This window comes from Periplaneta americana, chromosome 4, assembly GCF_040183065.1.
Source record: "Periplaneta americana isolate PAMFEO1 chromosome 4, P.americana_PAMFEO1_priV1, whole genome shotgun sequence".
Lineage (NCBI taxonomy): Eukaryota > Metazoa > Arthropoda > Insecta > Blattodea > Blattidae > Periplaneta > Periplaneta americana.
The window spans coordinates 156,395,231-156,416,505 of record NC_091120.1 but is presented as its reverse complement, the minus strand read 5'-3'; the positions used below and the strand labels follow the sequence as shown (position 1 = coordinate 156,416,505).

The 21,275-nt window shown below is 34.0% G+C and overlaps 1 protein-coding gene across 1 annotated transcript in view; it reads right to left on the bottom strand.

Annotated features, from left to right (window-relative positions):
• Nucleotides 1-235: 235 nt before the first annotated feature.
• The window catches only part of Dsp1 (Dorsal switch protein 1), a 68,617-nt gene continuing 47,577 nt past the window's right edge, over nucleotides 236-21,275 (bottom strand). The window contains exons 3-5 of the mRNA XM_069824198.1: nucleotides 13,903-14,063; nucleotides 6,877-7,051; nucleotides 236-1,901 (exon numbers count right to left, since the gene is read on the bottom strand). Coding sequence (XP_069680299.1) covers nucleotides 1,773-1,901; nucleotides 6,877-7,051; nucleotides 13,903-14,063 — 465 coding nt within the window. The 3' untranslated portion in view covers nucleotides 236-1,772. The remainder of the gene's footprint in view (nucleotides 1,902-6,876; nucleotides 7,052-13,902; nucleotides 14,064-21,275) is intronic.

Sequence of the window (21,275 nt, the reverse complement as noted above, 5' to 3'; positions counted from 1 at the left end):
AACTAGAGAAAAACCAAAGAATTCAAGCATTTTTTTTTCTTTTTCTTACACTGAAGAAAAAAAAAGCGCATCTTTTATTATATATTAACAGGCAATTTTTCACACTTTCCTATATATTATCCATGTTGCTTTGCTGACGAAGTCTTCCTAACACTCATTTTTTCATCTTAACTGCTGTAAACAAAATATTGAGGGAAGGATATAAAATATGTACAAGAAGAATACCACTACGGTATTTGATTAACTGATTTTTTGAAAAGTTTATTTATCCCTATGAGATACAAAACAAACACTGCCTTTTTCTCTATTTGAATTTCCCTAAAAATAACACAGAGCAAATCTGTCACTTTTTTTTTTCTCCAGAATTTCCATTACCAGTACCTTGCAGTTGGAACAACATGTCAAATTACATTTTTAGACTGCAAATTAGTAGTAAAATATCCTAATACTTCACTTTTAATTGTTCACTTACAGTGTTTTCTCAAAGACAAAATGAGAGAACAATTGTGATTTTTTATTTCAATTTGCTTCATGGTTCCTCATTAAAATGTACAAGTTTCAGAGCTCTAATGATGACTTAATTTTTTTTCTTTCTTCTGAGGAATGTTTAAAAGGTTATAGACATGAAAAACACGAGAAACGCATAAGATCCCTTTTTTTTTTTATCTTGTCACTACAAATTCCATCAAATGAAATCTTTCCCTCAAAAAGAGAACAGGCTATTGTTCTTTTAAAATTGTCTTGGTTAAGAAAACTCCTCTGTCGAGAGGGGCTTGAATCTGCACAACTGTGGTCACACCACTCGTTATTGGCTGGTGAACACTGTCCAGTTCCCAGCACCACTGTAAATGTTGCTGGATAAAAAAAAAAAAAAAAGACTATCTATAATCTGACTTGAGGCGATGGCCCCTATCATATTCATTTTAAATAAAAATAACTGCTCTGCAAATGGGAGTGAAAAGTCACCACGCTCTCATTCAACACACTTACTAATGACAAAACACACGAACAGATAATTTCTTTTAAAAAAGGAAATCAATCGTGAACAAAAAAAATAATAATATTAATAATAATAATTTATGATACTGGCAAACACCAAAGCTTTTTACAGTAGATACAAGTTTACTTTACATACTAACAAGTAGGCAGCGGAACCCTGATTTTATTTGGCTGTCGGAAGCGCAGCATTCATGAAAGACCAGAGAATGTGGAGTTTTTTTCCTTCAAAAAAATGTAAACAAAGCTGAGAAGGACTTTGGTGATGGCCAGCTTATCTGCAAAGTTAGAAACAATTTAGAAACCCGTCAAACCGCAAAGCCACGGCAATTATTTGTCATCATATGTACGCATCTTCATAGGTCAAGGAAGAGGCAATTGAAATAACTTACACCAACTTCCTCCTTTTAAAAATAATATATTAACAGTCTGACAGGACAGATGTAGCAAAGTCTGAATGCGTGATGATGACCACAGAACCGCACAAAATCCTGTCATCCGTGGAATTGATCTGATCTTTGAATGTATTTAAAACGAAGTTGAAAAAGTAAAAGAAAACACAAAACATTGCAAGTTAATATTATATGTACACTGGGGGACAAGGGAGAGGATAATGATACGATTTTTTTTTTCATTTTTCTTCTCAACAAATGATGAATGTGAAGGGGAAGGGCGATGAATGTACGAACAGACGATCTTCTCAGTCTCTCTTCTTCGCACACACAATCTGAATGAATGAATGAATGGGTGAAAAACCTGACAAGTTTTGTGAGAGTTTATTCGTCTTCCTCATCCCCGTCTTCTTCTTCCTCTTCATCTTCATCTTCACTTTCTTGTTTCTTTGACAATGGAGCTTGTGCAACTTGTGTGCCTCCCTTGGGTCTCTTTTTGTACGCAGTCATTTCCTGGAAAGAACGAGCTCAGTTCAGTCAAAGCTCATATATTAAAATATTAAAATTAAACAAGAGATTTGATATGAGAAGAATAGGTGTCACGGAGAGGATACATGCGCTGTCTTATGATCTAAGTGCTATTCAATAATTCAATTCTTTATCATGCTCGTTTTGGTAGCTTATTTTCTTGAGCTACCATTCAAAAGTCATACTTAAATAACTTCTGTGCAGGCAAATAAATGGCAAAGAAGGGATTTATTTATAATCCCAAAAATAAAAAACATGAAATGCCTACCTATTTGCATACTTTAATTACTGAAGTTAATTACAGTAATCGTTGTTTAAGACTGAAAATACTAAAATATATCAGTGGTTTATAATGATACTGTAGAGGTGCATCTACATGGAACAGTTTTCCATGCATGTACATATTAAATCTGGAAAGAATATTGAAAAAATCTAGTTGAAAACGCACGTTCAATTAAGATGCATGCAGGTTTCATGTCTACATGGTACGCCATGTTGAACATCAGCTTCACTACGTGTATATATATGTATATACATACACACACATATACAGGGCGTTTTAAAAAAAATATATCCAATATTTTATGAGGTGATAATATGCATCAAAACAATAAAATAATGTCTAATAAACATGGGTTCTACAACACATGCTTTCTGAGATCTGAACACTTGTTCGTAAGTGCTCAATGTGACGTCCATTTATGGCAATGCATTTCTCTGCCCTACAATACAGCAGACTACCAGATAATCATACCGTAGTTGACACCCTTGGCATGGAATAATGATACGTCGCAAGGAATACTGGAAACAAAGGTCTGGTTGCAGATATGAACACAGTTCAGCAGAGATGTTAGCCTTTACTAAAGATCAAGATTTTAAAAGATGTTAACTCCATAGTGATTGCAGAAGCAGCAGCCTGAGGAGGGCTCAAAGACTTGCACCACAGTCTGAACTCCATTCTCCTTGCTTCCCAGTACAATATTTTGACAAAGGCTCATGCTGAAAGTTTTCAGGTGCAGAGCATTTGTCAATGATCTCTGCTCATATATAATTTTTCTCTTCACACAATATAAATTGGAATTGAGTAAATACATATTCATGCGAGCAGTCAAAGTCATGTCCAGTAATTAAGTGGAACTCTGTCACTGCTTCTTGTCTAGGGGACTCTGACACTGCAGTTTCAATTATGGATGACTATAATTTATTTATACTGTCAACAGACCATTTACTTTTGGTGTCAGTTTTTATTGTTCTAGTTCTTCTGGAGGAACTTGAGACAGATCATGACATCAAAAACATCTAGCTTTCTGAAGTCCATAATTAAAAAGAGGTTATTTCATAAAATGTAGGGTGATGGTACAATTTTACAAGTCATTTCAACCACTAAAACAAAAAAATAACCTGGGAAAATAACTACAGGGGCATTCCATGAAAAACAGGACATTATTATGAATTTGTCATAATTTTTTTTTCAGGTACAAGTTTTGTAAAATGGTACATAAAACCCTGAATTAAGTAGAAACATATTGCCTTTTCAATTGTTTTTAAATTTAAGTGTGGTACATCTGCATTTAAGATGACCTTTATCAGCCATTTCCCGCTAGACTGAAACTGCATTGTTTTTGAGACTCTCAGTTGCTTAACAAACATTATTGTGCAACTTTTTCCTGTACAGTGTGAAAAGTGAATATATATTTTAACTCATTCGTTCCTCTTAAAGCTAACTTCTATCTGCCACATAATTTGTTTCTATTATAGGAATGAGCCCAGTTCTGTTTTTCAACTAATTGTTTAGCTCTTGTAGAGTCTAGTTCTGATTGTGTATCAGGCAGAGGTCCTTTCAAAACTTCACAAACAAGTTTCCACATGTAACACAATTCGTGATGAGTTTAGTGTGCTTATCAAAAATTTCTATCACATCTTTCCATTTATTAACTGGCTGAATAACAAGTGATTTCAGTTTCTGATGATTCTCCTTGTTTGCACTCTTTTTGGAAAATAAAACATAGCATTCACACAAAAGTACCATGTTCATTAGCTTGAGTGTAAACAAGTCATAAACTTAAAGTTTATTCAAACTTGTTTTGGAAATTTAAAATTCTCATGTGTCCAAGGACTTGTTAAAGTTTGAATTCTACTTCATCTGATGTAGTCTCATTACTAGCAATTGAATTTATATTCACTATAAGCTAAAAATGACAACTACTTCTGGGTAGGCATGACATATTATGATTGATAAATAGTGGGTTACAATGTTATGAAGTTTAAGTCTTCCATTTTTCAACTAATATATAATGGAGGCAAGTAGTCACTTTTTGAACCCACATCGAGCATATTACACTACAAGATTAGCCCACCTTTTCTTTCCTATCAACATGCTGAAAAAAGTTCTTTCCATACTCATGTATGAAGTCACATGTAATTTTAAGCTTTGACGTTATATCAAAATTATTCTTTTTGTTTCAGTACATGGCCCATTCTCCCAGAATTTCGTTTTAATTGAGATAAGTCACGAATCTCGTTTCCTGGTGGCATGTACTTCAATGTCATAAGAACCGGTCCTCCCAAGCTTCTGTAAGCTTTTATGTCAGTATCTTTCGACATTCGTTGGTTTTCCATAGTCTGAGACTGAATCAATTGTTTTCCAATGACATGAACATTAGGCGATCTGCATCATTTTCCCTCTAGTTTGCCAGTAGAGTCCAGCAATGTTGATACTTTCAAATCTTTTGCACTTCTACAGGTGCTTCTTATTCTGCACTGTTTTGGAGTCTCTGCATTTATCAGTTGAATCAACTGTATCTATAAAAGGTATCCCCATAACATGCCATGAAGGCACTTGGGGACATGGAGGTAGAGCCTCATGCTTTCCATGACCTCAGCACTAGAATGAGGTGGTGTGGTCGGCACCATGCTCTGACCGCCTTTTACCCCTGGGAAAGACCCGGTACTCAATTTTATAGAAGGCTGAGTGAACCTTGGGGTCATTCTGAAAGTTTGGCAACGAGAAAAAATCCTGTCACCACCTGGGATCGAACTCCGGACCTTTCAGCCCATAGCCAGCTGCTCTACCAACTGAGCTACCCGGCTGCCATCAACTGTACCTATACCAATAATTATTTTTTTAGTTGATTATTTAATGATCCCATATCAACTACTAAGTTATTTTGCATCTATAGAATTTGTGATAAGATGTTATTTGGCGAGATGAGACATAGAATTTGCCGTATGGTGGGGTACATCATCTGGGGGGGGGGGAGACCAATCAAATAATGAGAATCGAACCCACACCACAACGCAGCTCCAGATCAGCAGGTAAACACTACTGCCGACTGAGCTATTCTGCCAGTGGTTACACCAATAAATGAAAGATATCAAACAGAGGAATTTCATAAAATGTAGGGTGATGGTACAATTTTACGTCACTTCAACCACTATAACATACAGGCAGACGACTTTGTATATAAATGCAACAAAACCATATGCTCAAAGAAATAAGCCTATTTAATCAAAATGATTTTCACCTCACTAATTCAATAATTTTTCATAAACATAACTTCATCAAGGTTTCAGTGTTTTCTGTGCAACAGTTGATTTGGCTATCAGTAAATATATTTTAATAGGCAGAGAATTCTCTGGATATATTTGTTATTACACCAGAAACACCCTCAGCACTTGCGATACAGATTCACAATTTTCTCATTAAGAAAAATTGCTCATCATGGCTTGAAAAGCTTCAACTAGATCTGCAAGTACTGTCTTGACTTTTATATACTTTTATACCAAGTTCCTTTATTTATTTATTTATTTTTTTTTACCTTTCCTTTTTCGACATAGATAACTGCCTCATTCTAATTTCTTGCATTGTTTTGAATATTCTCTTCTTTGAAGTAAACACATGGTATATCATGTATATGAATTCATTTTTCAAAACATTTTCAATATGCATTTTACTGCGAACTAGACTTTTACCTAGAACTCCTAGTATTTTAATTTTAACACTAAAATATCTAGATACATTGACTATAGAGTGTCGTAAATTGCACATTTTGAAAGACCCAACCAGTCTTGTTCACACTAATGGTTGTGTACTAAAAATACTTTTTCTGAAAATTCTCTACCGAAAGCAATTTTAGACCATATTTCCACTATGGCCCAGATGTGACTCTTACTTTTAAAGTGTTTACTTTGGCTTCACAGCTACCTCAGGAATGAAAAGACTACCTTCATAAATCTTGAATTGAAACGACAAACAAATACAGACTGTGTTTCAAAATAAACATGACCTATGTACATTCTAAATTCTGCTATTGTTACAATTTATACCTTTAGCATTTCATGGTTTAAACATCGCTAACATATCTAACGGCAAAGTAACATTTTGCTGACATCGACTGATCTCAATTTAACTTGTTCCCATTTTCGATTTAAATATTTCATATTGAAAATTGTTGAATCTCTACTGTAATGCAAGATAAAATAACATAGAAATTAGAGAGTGGAAGTAAAATTTTGCCTTTATAACTTTTTTTACATAGAAATCCATTACTACACACAGCCAATAACACTATCATTAGACATGCCATCTCTTCCACCTAAAAAAAATCTATCCTCTGTCAGATTTGAACAGGTGATACTTTGAAGAGGAAATTACTGTAACTATCATATTACCAGAGACAAAATAAAACATCAAAAGAACACTCTGAATGCAAGTTAGAAATCACAGCAAAGGACGAAAATGTGAAGTTATTTAAGATCATCTACATGGGACAACAGTAATTTTGGAAGAAGCTTTGTTTGGGGATGATCCACAATACTGGAGCTACGTTTGGATGCTAATGAACAGCATTTGTAAAATGAGATACTCTGTGTGTAATTCAATCCACACATACCAGTTAACATTACTGGTTTTTGTTTTCCTCTGCAAAACCTAGTAACAGAAGTAGTAATTTTAACTCACCCTGTCGTATCTCGCCTTATCCTTTTCCGCCATTGCTTCATATTTGGATTTGAGCTCTGGATCAACACCGGACCACCTTCTACCCAATTCCTTGGCAATGTCTCCAACTCCAAATTCTGGGTTCAGAGCTTTGACCTTGCTGCGTTCATCATTGCAAAACCAAAAGAACGCTGACCTGTAAAACAAAGTTACATCTAAGTAATCACCTGCTATAAGTGTGTTTTATATTCAATACGGTCTCACTAGCCTTTTATGCTTACAGTACATATTTCTCATTGTCTATTGTTCAAGTCGCTGCAAATGTAGAGGTGTGTTCTAGCCACAATGACAAAGCAACAGCATCTTCTCTCGAAATTCTGATACCATATAAGGTTATGGAATATATTTATATTTCAAATAACTGCAACTAAGAGTTCTGTGACGTAAGTACTACTAATAAATAAGCAATAAAGATAGAATAGTTAATAACTTAGTAAAAAAAATGCTTTGCTTCTATATGCAGTGTTTTCTAACTGATATTCCATGTCAAGCTAGGGTTTCAATGTCTACCAATTAATGTACTTCCCCCTGTTAAAAAAATGAAAATGTTCATTCTTCATAAAAATATATGGCGTATCTCATGAACTTCATCACTTTTTACAAAATAAAATACCACCAAAGCTTTAAAATATCACCTTCCATTCACAGACTGAAAAACTATGTAAAAGGCATGTTAGTAATTAAGTTTACTACTATTTTTGTAGAAAAGAACAATGCAAACGTCGATAGTAACTAATACATATAGAGTAATGAACTACAAACGCAGGGAAGAAGTTTTTGAGGAATGGGTTCCGGGGCTCATATGATAATACTTCCACCAGTTTGTTCATTTCACGGTTAAATTTCCTGTTCACTACTAATTTCAACGAACTGGAGTACAGTGCGGAGGTTTGTGTCCATTATTTCGTTAATTTGTCGTTTTTCATTCATATTAACGCCACTATGTGCTGAAACCCCCCCCCCCCCAGTTTATGTAGTGTACTGAATGGTTTTAAATCAAATCCTGAAATTCTTAAAGAAATATAATAACCACGTTAAAGTTTCGCCTTCTCACCCTCAAAACTAGTCATAAATGCAATAGGAAAGGCTAGTTTATTTCAATTAGCAATATGCTTTTTATACTCATAGCTACCTCATCTCCCACTTCAAATATGAAATTATTTTATATTTAGTACCTAACACTGAAAGTACTGCGATGCTTAAAATGAATTTCTGGACTCAACAAATTTACACATTTTCAATATCCCTGTTACTGAAAAAATAATTTTTGTTATGTTGGCTGTATTATATAGTCTTTTCTCTCTAAATATTGTGCGAATTATTTCATTCATTATCTACAACTCCACCAAGACCAATAGAGGGAGGAGCCAATGGAAATCAATCAACCATATTTCAGATTCAATTTATCCAGTAGGCTATATTTGCATATAAAATATAATGAATGTTAGAGCGTTACTAAGTTTACTCTAAATTTAATTCTTCAATTTTCTGTTATATAAATATTAACATATGGAACCAAATTATATGTATAGTATCCTCAAAAAGTGCATGTTCAGGATCATTGTAAGTTCATGTACTTGCAGCAACTAATACTGACGAGTAATTAAGGTTTCTGAAGTCTCTATGTTGCTACATCAGCAAGAATACGCTTGAGAACTGAATGGAATTCCCCCTCTTCACTCACGTGAATGATGCTAGAACTCATTAATTTCTGAAGTAGAACCTTAGTAAAAAAAAAAAAAAAAAAAAAAGTCATAGGAATTAGTAACGCATCCTGACCTACTCCTGTGATATCCATTTAATAAATAATTTATTCAATTCACGTTCAATACTAGTCAGTTAATTGGTGTATAAAACTGAAATTACGTATTTTGGAAAATAGAATACAATTACTTAGCAAGTGTAGATTTACTGCATAACTCCCTAGTGAAGATAGCAGAAAATAATAATATTCTAACAACAACACTAAAGATCCAACTTTAAATTATGCCCATCCTTATCTCCCATATTCTTTCTTAAAAATTGTCGCATCTTGACACTTTTAAATTTGAAACATTGTCATCATCTTTATGGAAAACTAACACTAAAATATTATCTAAAATTTTCCAGACGTATGGGAAGAAAAAATAAACATTATGGAAAAATTTGTGAAAATGTATCAATGTTTAGCATCTTGATATTTTTATTACTAAATTCAAAATATCTTCACTTTAAGTTAATTTCTGTGTAAAATCAGTTTTCGTTCTTTTATAAATTAATCATAAAGGCTGTGCAATCACCATTTTTCACAGTCGCTCTTTAAATCCGATCTCACTCTCCAATCATTTGTAAAGATATCTGCCAATTTTCATAAATGGAAGTTCTGTAATACAAATGATGAGAAACAAGAAAAATAAATTCTACCTGAAAGACCACACAAATCTAGTTATAATAAGCAGTATAAAATCTTTCATATTAATATTACATTCTAGCCGAAGATCACAATTTCAATTATTTCGTTATTGTGAAGTGACAGAAGAGTTGGTTGATTTCCAATGCCTCTGAATACAGTCCACTCGTTTCTCAAGTCCACTAGTCCGATATTTGTAATTTCTTAATTGGAGCATCATTAGCCAGTTCATCCTCCCCAATGATAGGATAATAGAATTTATTGATACGAAAATATATTCTCTTATGGAATAGAAATTACCATTAATTTTGCCTCTAGGTATCACATTGTGGAATATGCCATAAATCCAGTATAATGAATCTCTTATTCTACTTCTCTTCTGAAATTACGCTAATTTTACTCCTGCTGAAAGATCCATTGGGCGGTATTAAACAGAGAAAAGTGAAAATTCTCCATTTCTTATTAATAAAACTGAGCAGAATGAGCAATTTAGTTGAGGAATTCACCAGACTGGAATCTATTTATGTCACGTGGAGAAAACTAGTTTCTTATTAATAAAGTGAAGTCAATTCTCAGACTTTGGCAATTCTTTTGATATATCCAAGTGATCCTAATTTTCAAAGTTGGGTAGTGGTTTGGACCCGGAAGCAAATCCTCTGTGAGAGAAGGAGAGGGCACCGATCTTGAATGTTGTAATTGCTGCCTAACTGCCCCTACGAAATAAAATGACGCCTGTTTTGTTGCATCCGTAAATTTCGAAACCAAATATTACGTGCTTTACACTAATTTTGAATGATTTGAATTAATTGTGTATTTTAATTAAGTGAGGGATGAAGTTGCAGGAGAATCACAGAACCGCACACATTGTATTCTTCATCACCTAACATAATTAATAAAAGAACATTAAATCCAGACATCTGAGATGGGCAGGGCATGTAGCACACGTGGGTGAATCCATAAATGCATAGTTAGTTGGGAGACCTGAGGGGAAAAAAACCTTTGGGGAGGCCGAGATGTAGATGGGAGAATAATATTAAAATGGATTTCAGAGAGTTGGCATGCTAGGGACTGGATTAATCTTGCACAGGATAGCGACCGATGGTGGGCTTATGTGAGGACGGCAATGAATTTCTGGATTCTTTAAAAGCCATTTGTAGTATGTTACTTAAGTAATAATCAACACAAGAACTAAGGCAATAAAATGAATAAAAGTGTAAAATAATATAAATACGAAAATAAAAGTCATATTACATTGTGTTATGGTCAAAACAGGGATTGTGCCTCCTTTCACTAGATTTAGAAGCTTCTTTTCCCAGTTTTTGTCAATACAGTGAAATCTCAATACAACAAAACCATGTGGGCCAGAAAAAAATATTGTTGTAGAAGAATTTACAAAGAAAAAAAAAAAGGCATGCTATTTCGAAGGTATACTGTGTAAGGCACCACTATGTACATTAATTATTTAAGAATTTGTAGTATTTAATAAATTGTGATGAACACTAGAATTTATTAGCATAAACAAAATATTATAGAGAAAAATAAGGCAATTGTATTTTAAAATTACATTAACGGAATTAATGCTGAGACTACAATATTTTAACATTATTTGTTATATCAATAATCACTGTATGGAGATTTCACTGTATAGGCTTATTGTGTGTAGTGTGTGTATCTATTGCGTTATTCGGGTTCTGCATATTGTGGATAGATGGCAGGACTGTGACCCATTTTCAAGTTGCACACCACTTTGTCGGACCACATTATGCATGATGTGTTCCAGTGGAGAGTTACGTCATGTACAGGGTGAGTGTATGTGTAAGTGTAATGTAGAGAATGGGTGGGGATGATGAAGATGGGGAAGGGAGAAGGGGGAAACCCAATGCCTGCATGTAGCCTACTCCTGTCTAAGAGCACCAAAGGGGCTGCCAGGCTTAAGGTCCCTGTCCGACGGATGAATTACTACCAACAGTGACATATGCCTTCTCTTCATATGCACTGCAGAGATATTTGGGATTTAACCCAGGCATATTTGTGTACAATTTAGTGATTAGAAGTTTACACCACCATCTCTCCTAGTCCTGAGGTAGAAATTTTACTTAGAAATAAATTTTACTTGAAAATTTCTGACCTCGCAGGGAATCGAACCTGGGCCGGCTAGTCTGAATGCAGACGCGCTACCACAGAGCTAACTTGGCGGACTGTATAGACTTTTTTTCAGTCACATTTTCATATTTGCTAATGTTTGGTTTAATTTAGTCAGTGACAGGAATCACATATCCTTTCTCACACCCTGACCTCTTTAAATGCTAAGCCTTTTTTGTTTAGCTTGAGGCAGGAAAGTTTTTTTTAAATATGACAGGACAGTTCTTTATCATGTCAACAAATGTAGATAAATTGTCACTCTGAATCACTCATGTTGAGAACTGTATAAAACTGTTAAAAGTTTGCAAGAGTTTAGAATTGTGAGAAATCTCCAGTGGTTTTTATTAATAAGGAACAGGAAGTTTTTCGCAAACAAAGAAGTCTACTTAAATTGCTCAGGAGTCAATTGATCAGGAAAAATTTCTCCGTTTTATTAATACCACCTGTTGGCCAGATTTGAATTTACAAACCTCACACTTAACGATAAACATAGGCCTACAGAAAAACACTGCAAATAGAAAAAAAAAAGTTCTGTATTTGACTATAACTCAGAAGGCAGAATGACAGCACAAGATGTTTTAATTTGGGTTCACCTCAGAAGAGGGAGCCTGCCTTGAAATTCATCACTGTCATAGTCAAACAAGACGGTTAAGTCATGAATATGATTATGGACATCCATTAATTATTATTAAAGGAATCCTAAAATAACGAAGTACTTGGTACGATCTTTACCCTTTGAACCTAGTTTTATATATTATAATGCTTACTAGATCTTTAACAGAATGTATATAAGACTAATTTCTTAAATCATTTCAATTCAGCAAGTGTACTAGCCTATATACTGATTAAACCGCATTCTATAAACCTGAATGAATGTTATATGCGTCTTACACACTTCACAATGTTTGCATTTAATTCTACCTATTTGATAACTTGTAAATTTATAGCTCTTGTTCACCTTTCAAGCTCTAAATCTTTACAGAAGTTTTCAATCTTTTTTACATTTAGAATATTCTAACACAAACATTATTTCTCTGAAATACTGTATACATATTTATAATTATGGCAGTACATAAATACATTATTTGGAACTAATTCTATTTGACAGGTGTAGAATTTTAAACAAATTTTTACATTTTCTGGCATTTGCGCCCACTATCATTTTTCGAGCGAATATTTCTGCATCCTAAAAACATATTTCACAAATAAACCAATTCAGATACAAAACACGAATATCTATGAAGATAAGAGAAATGACTACAGAAGACCAAATTGCATGCCAAAACAATTTTTACCATCGGATATAGGATTATTTCCTCTTATACCTCAAAATACTTTCACTATACTACCTATACTAACGAATATTGATAGATTTTCTTCGTAACTGTTCAGAAGGAATATTCTCATTTCTTGTATTTCACACTTGTCAAGAGTTTGATCTTTAGCATCTTAAGACAACTAATCCTACACTACACATGAACGTGATGAGACTATCATGAAAAGGGAGTCACAGCATATTGCTGGCTGTTTGTAAAAATACATTTTAGACAGTTATATAATAAGTTCTCCAGAATAATCATGCCTACAGTGGCATTTGCCTTAGAAAAACTATTACTTATGTACGATCCTCATGTAAAAAATGAGTCAATGGAACAAAAAGAATATTTCGCAAGAAATTTATCGGTATCACACTCCAAACATGAACATGATATATACTGGACTGTAATTAAAAATAAAAGATCTACTTCAGGGAAGAGAACAGAAAGAAACTGTTACATACTGGAAAAACGTTCAATAAAATTTGAAATCACCCTTCCAATGTCAAGCCGTGACTTGTATCTGTGTGTAATTTGGAATTGAAAGCACATTTGGAAATAAATTCATATCAAAATCCCATGAATATTCCAAATTCTTTTAAAGGAACTGCTAGTTGTGCTCAGATACAAACTGAAAGCACGTCTGGTTACCAGTTATGCTAAGATACAGGCACAGAACACAATCAGCAACCTTATGAAATGGGTTAATGCCTGTGTTAATAGGTAGGGATGTAATTTTTTTGTATTAATATATGAAAAATGTGTTGAAAACTTAATTTTATGTATGAAATATGTAAATTCCTTAATGAGAGTCCAAAATTGAGTGAAATATGTCCGCGAAATTCATAGAAACTCACAAAATTACTTCATAATCACGATATTTTCAACAAGAATCAGATTATATTAAGAATTTGCACGAAAAATTACTTTCTTCCAAATAAAACGTGAAAATTTTCTTCCTATAAAAATATACATGAACATTTCCATATATTTGATCCTTCAGCATTACATGCGTGTGACATGTGGCAATGATGTATGCATAGTTTCAGGGAGCAGCACAAGCAGACTGTTATTTCTCTTTCCCGCAACTGCCTTTGTGAAATCAAGGTTATGCAATATTAGAGCGGAAAATTCACTCACAATGATCTTTTGGGTGCATTGGGGTCCTTGACATGTTTCCTCTTCTTGCCACGTGTCTTTTCACCCTTTGGTGGTGTGTATCCCTCCATTTCTGTGTCATAACGCTTCTTGTCCTTCTCGGCCATTTCATGAAAACGTTTCTTTTCCTTGTCCAGCATGGTCTGAAACAAAACAGGATTACCATATATTACTCATTTTTAATTTAAAATTTTCACATCTATACCAAACAGTAAATATTCAGTTTAAGACTGATGTACAGTAATTATCTGCATTACCACAAAAACACACTTTGAGCACAATCTGATTGCTAATTGCAAATGACTGAACAATTCACATTAAGTGTGGGAATAATACAGAGTTCATAAAAATTGTTCTAATATCTCAAAAACTTTTACAGCAAGTGAAAAATGCAGTTGTGATTGACACTGCATGAACCAATTCACAAGTGTGAAGACTCGGCGTCACCTTCCCAATCGCAATTCACGACCCAGGGGTGACGTAAGATGGTCATGAATCGTTATTGGGCAAGATAATGTCGAGCCTACACACATGTGAGTTGGCCCATGCAGTGTCAATCACAACCTTATTTCTTATTTACTGTATTTTTTTTTCAACTATGCGTTTGCATGTGTGGCTGATAGCCAACAACATTTCTTTTAGAACACTTTTATTATTGAAAACATTAGACCCACAGACAGTACTTATGGTTCTATTGGACATTTCGTTCACAGTTCCATCCAGCACAATGTTTCGTCTTAAGGATATGAATCGGTAAAATTTCTAACTTCTACAATTTTACACCAATTAGTCTGAAACTTTTACCACATATTTCTTATAATGTGGATATGCAATACACAAATTTTCACTTTGATATTCCAATTAATTTACTTATAATTAATTTTTGTTGTTTTTTAATACTGGATTAATTGTCCCAATTTTCAATGTTTACATAATATTTCTTTAAATTTATATTTAATTTGGTGATATGAATACTTTCAATAGCAGAAGAAAACGCATGTGTCAGTTTACTTCAAATGCTTTTGTGGACGTCTGTGCAAAATTTCACTGAAATTGGAGAAAAACTGCATGCATTAGAGCTTTTTGAATGTTACAAAATGTTGAAAATTGGAAAATCGAGAAAACAAATGTCAAAGTACAGCATGTATATGATACATAATATTGATCTGGTCCCTTCAAAATTCGCCCTGGGGGGGGGGGGACTTTAAATTCTCATAGGGCCAAAATATCCGCTGATATAGAAAATTTCCATTTTTTAATAGTTTTTTTTTCGTTATTTTCACCGATCCATAGCCTTAACCCAAGTTTGTCCGTAAGTGCGTTTGGTCCATTTCAATCATACCTCATGTTATTTTGGAGTTATGATAAAAGACTAGAGCATGTCATTTTCTTTTACAGATTTTCGAATTAAAGTCTTCACTCTGAATTGGGATCTTAATTTTCGTCATCAATTGAGGACTGTTTTTGCAAAACTTGCTAACTGAAAAAACTAAATTTTACAGGAGAGAGAAAACACTATAGTAAGCAAGTTTTGCTGTATGTCCCACTTATAGCAGAAAGCAAGTTTTGAAAAAACGATGACACTTTGACACACTACAATGAAGAGAAATAGCCCAATTTCACTAAGACGCTTTGAACATCATGTAGAGGCCTGCCTTATGTTAACGAATCCATCAAAATCTCAATTTTGCAAATTTTGCAGTTAGCAAGTTTTGCAAAAACGGCCCTCAATTATTCATTACCTTTCGTTTATAATTTAAGCTTGGAGCTTATTGCGCGCAAGTACTGTCGAAGCTGTTGTCTTTGAATATCTAGCATTACAAATCTCTCGCATTTTACATCCCCAATACAGCTTGTTGAAGTCTTTGTTGAATTAAGGAAAATGGTAACAGTAATTAATATACACCAAATATTTTTTTCTCTCGAAGTAGTAACTTGTGCCATGCTGAAAAAGATTTTACGTCTACTAAAAATTTGTACGGAGGTCGTAATACGATGGATACAGGAACAAACAGTAACACAGTTGATAAGAGTATCTTTATTCTGCTTGGACTGAAAGGTAGATTTTATGTTCACTACTTGAAGTAGTGCAATACAGAATGAAAAATGATAGTATACGTAAAATAGTTGAAATACGAGTATAGTACTGGACGAAAACTGATCATAGAATTTTCGTGTCGACCTGGGTGGTGCAGTCTGTATAGCGCTGGCCTTCTGTGCCCGAGGTTGCGGGTTCGATCCCGACCCAGGTCGATGGCATTTAAGTGCGCTTAAATGCGAAAGGCTCATGTCAGTAGATTTACTGGCATGTAAAAGAACTCCTGCAGGACATAATTCCTGTACACTGGCGACACTGATATAACCTCGGCAGTTGCGAGCGTCATTAAATAAAACATAATACATTTCGTGGACATTGTAAGGTATTGAACGAAAAATTACCGTGGATGTAAAGTAGTGGACGAAACGTACTGGAAGCACCGATTAAGTTCTGAAAAACCCTTTAAATTACTATTTGCTAAAGGTAAAATTAAATTATGTAGACTTAATTGTTTTTTAATGTAAATTTTAATGGTTTTTTCTGTAAGTAATTTCACGGAGAGTTAGGGAGTTAAATTCATTACCTAAGAGCAATGTTAACATTAAGACTGACATATTTAGATTGTAATAAAATAAAACTTGTGAATTACTATACAAAAGGACTTAGCAGTTCATGGGAATGTTATCATTGGTTAGACAGTACACAGAAAAAAATCTAGAGTTAGTCCTAAATCCTTTAGTAACTTGCGCAAATTATCACATATGAGAGAACTGAAGAGAGAACACTCCAAAAGATAAACAGATTCAGAATTATGGGTAAAATTATATGATAAATAAATAAGTAAATAAGACATACGGAATTAGACGCATTTCCTTTCACTGAAGAATTTGAATACAGATATAGACCTTAGCGATTCTTTCATCACTTATTCTTCGAAGTATATTTAAAATATAAATCCCATGGTAAGAAGGAGGATAACTGGCACTTTTAATTCCCGTAAGTGTCTGTTACTGAGAAAATTGGTAGAAATTGATAAATTTTAATATTTTTATAGATTTCATGTTAATTTCTCCCCCCCCCCCATTACAGATTTATTTTGGAAATAATGTGGATTACATTAGTTAGTAGTGTTTGTGAAATAAATGAAGTTTTATAGGTATTATTATTGTTATTATTTATGTATTTGAATGTTTGCTACTGAAATTATTTTTCCATAAAAGCATGTGTAAAGCTGCCAGGGTACTTTATTCAGTATACTGTTAAAAGACATCAATTAATCATGTTTCGTTGTAATGGGAGTAAGTTACACTCCGATTTAATTAAATGAAAATTAACTTTACAGTTTAAATATCAAATACGTTATAAAATCACTACGAAATTGTAGAAAAAATGACAGGGGTTCAATTTTTCAAATTTTATAGACTGATTTCTTTCTGTAAACTGCCATCCAATCAATTCAAATTACTCTACAGCGCATGGTGTTATTTTCCGGAAGTGTATAATTCACAGCTTATTTGCTTCAGTTCATATGCGTATGCACCATAAACATTGTTTAAACATTCAATTGAACGATAAACGTTTCGTGAGTGTTGTATGTCGAGCATTGTTTCAGACCCCGACTTCAATTAAATGTCTTCCTCCCACCCTGAATGAAACCCCCTCCCCAATGCATCCAGTGGTGCTGAACAATGACGCATGCATTTCATTGTGACTACAAAGAGAGAGAGAGAAAAAAAAACAGGCTATGTTCCCTCATATGCAACTTCCATATAAAGGTGTAGGCTACTAGGGGAAAGTATCAAAAAGATCAGACAGAATTGCTTGTCCATAGTAAGATTCCAGAAGACGTAGAGACAAAAGATTATCTGCTCGTCATAGACGATGATATTTTTAAGCAGTCTGTCAACTGTGTTTATATTGTAAATGTTTTCCGAAGTAATTCATATGTAGGCATTTAAAGAGATAATTGAATGGAATGCAGATGATATGCCGACTATTCTTTCTTTAGTTTGTGTCGATAAATACCAGAACACTACCTTAATTAAGAACCTATTTCGAGTAAATCACCATTTTCTGCTGCTTTAACAAATATAGACTAGTTAATTGTTCATAAAAACTATATTTCATGTGTAATATTCCTGGTTCAATCCTCATATACATATTGAATATGAACAAAATCCGTTCAATAATTTTGGAGACATTGCTGCACACTAACAGCATGCCAAAACAATTTTTTTTATTTTTTTTTTTTTTTTCTGCAGCATTGCAACATTATTTTCTCTTCATGTAATAAACAAATCACATCTAAGGCCGGCGTTGAGTTCGGATACTTTATATATAACCTTCAAAATTCGAATTTTCATTTACGTTTGAAGTTTACGAAAATAAAATATGAGAACCTGATGGAACCTAAAAAAATCGTAATCCATTAAGTATTTGTACTCTATTTAGAGTTTCAGTGTTATTCATTTTATTTATTGATGTGGCGAGTTAGTTATTGCGACAAAGACATTTTAACTGTACGAAATAGGGTTTACGCCATGAAAATCTCTCTCTGCACGTTTTCGTTGTGCTATACCATTCAGAGTGGAATACTGTAATTGATTTTAATGTCATTCATTCAAAGAGAAATAAATGTTTTCAATGTAATTAAAATAATGTTACAGAGTCGCTGGTTCGAGTGTTGTATTAGACAAGAAGTATACAGTGATAGGCCTGAATTTTGTAACAATCCCCTAATTATTTTCATTTCATTTATCCTCAGTGTGCCTTATATACATAACGATGTAGTACAACCTATTTGTTCTTCCGAAGAAACTTCTAACATCGTAAATGACGTTTAAAAATATCCAATCTAACTCTAAAACGAATAACAAGAAACAAATCTAATTCGAATTATAACTTAAAATTCGTACTTAGCTTCTCATTTTACCCCTATGTAGTCATCAGTGACTAAAAGTATCTACAATGCTTACACTGTATTTAAAACAAGGAAAATAACAATTAAAAAATTAGCCTAATGATTAATCCAGTGATTATAACAAACCACTTGAAACAATTTTGATAGTTAGTTTTACTAAAAACATGTTGAGTCTTTGAGCACATTAAATATTTTTTGTTCTGATAGGTACATAAAAAATGCACCAGTCATCGCGTACGACCAAAACGTGGAGCCGTAACGTTGTTTAGTAGCTAGGTCGTGGATTCTAACTCTGTCTTAAGACGTAAATTTTCCTGTCGTCAATGTAATATCCGTGTTGACTTAGGCGGATGCCAGGTGTCGTATGGACGGCTTGGTGTTGAAATCGTTGTGTTAGTGACACGAGGAATCAGATACATTGAACAAGTTATTTCAAAGAGAGAATTTCTTCTTGACAGATTCGAATTCAGGAATATTAAATGACGGCATCAACCTGGAATATATACTCATCATCCACAATTCGACTCTACAAAGCACGTTCTGAGTTAAAAATAGAATTATATTAGTTAAGATGGGAAATGAAAAAAAAATCAGTGCGCACTTGGCAACATACGGATTTATTGTTCAATTCTCACACGAATGATTAGTAACCAGTGAACTTCATCCCGGTTTATTTCCCTTCCGAAGTCACATTTATGAACACGAAGGCCTTAAAAAAATCCATATCCTTGGATAGGAGTTGAACCAGGCAGCTATTACTACTGCTTACTTATGACTTTTAGAGAACTCTGAGGTTCATTGCCGCCCTCACATAAGCCCGCCATCGGTCCATATCCTGAGCAAGATTAATATCTCACTTCCCTCAAATCCATTTTAACATTATCCTCCCACCTACGTCTCGGCCTCCCCAAAGGTCTTTTTCCCTGCAGCCTCCTAACTAATACTCTACCGTTGTGTAACTCTCTCTATTCGCCTGTAACTTCATCCCTCTTAGCCCCAAATATTTTCCTAAGAACCTTATGCTCAAATTCTTAATCTCTGTTACTCAGAGTCCAAGTTTCACAACCACACAGAACCGGTAATTAACTGTTTTATAAATTCTAACTTTCAGGTTTTTTGAGAGCAGACTGGATGACAAAAGCTTCTCAATCCAATAATAGCAGGCATTTCCCATATTTATTCTGCGTTTAATTTCCCCTCGAGTGTCATTTATATTTGAAGAGTCCACTGCAAGAATGATGGATGTCATTTGGAATACATTTTGCAGGAGAAACGATTGAAAGTTTGAAATGCTTAGCGCTCAAAGCTTAACTGTGATTTTCCGATCATTACTGGACAATGACTATCAGTGTCAATGCCATGTAACTCTCTATGTACATTCTATATATCTTAAGCTATACATTGACAGTCTTGGTTCATTTTTGACAAAAAAGTGACATCCATCATTCTTGCAGTGGACTCATTTGTTACTGATGCTCCAAAATATTTGAATTTATCCATCTCTTCAAAGAATGAATTTTCAATTTTTATATTTCCATTTCGTGTACGTTCTACTGCTACTACTACTAAAACCATAAAGGTGTTTGGTACTTGAATAATGTTACACTAATTTGTCCTGTTGTTACACGATCCCCAATTATTCAAGTCTAGTCTCCATATCCTTTACTCTCATTCACTGTGTCCAATATAACACACTTTATTTTATTTTTAGCCATTATAGATACAAATTTTTATCTAGATAGTACGAATTCTTGACTATGGGTATTCTTTATTGGTTTTAATATTTTAACACCTTCAATTCGTATACTTGTATGTTTTGGCTCCGACGCGCTCTAGTCATTTACGAATATGGAATTTTGATTTTCTATGAATAACTATTATTAATTAGTTAATGTTCATTTGCGCATTGCAGCCTATCAATTTCAATCTAGCTTCTACATAACCGTCCTCATATATATATATATATATATATATATATATATATATTACCTCTGGGTCTGTAACCCAAGTTTTCCATATATCTGTCCTCTTCAAACTATTTTACATGTTGCATATAGACTGTTTTTGAAATTATGTTATGTTACCTTTCCACACGTCCTACTTTACATCCTGCCAATTACATAGAACTTATCCACAGTTCTGATGTTTACATTTAGGTTCATCCAACAAGCCTTTTTTCTTCCCACAATTCAATGTTGACATTTCCTCCCACAATGCCACTTTACTGTACTCGAATAAGGTTACTCAAAGGAGAGACGAGCTTTTGTCCCGACGCGACAACAGGGTGACAGGAGTGTGGGAGTGGAGGGATGGACTAAGGGGGAGTTAAGGAGTTCAGTGACAGTTCGGTAATGGGCAGTCTGCCCCTTGCGGTTTAATAGCACCTGTTCTAGGGGA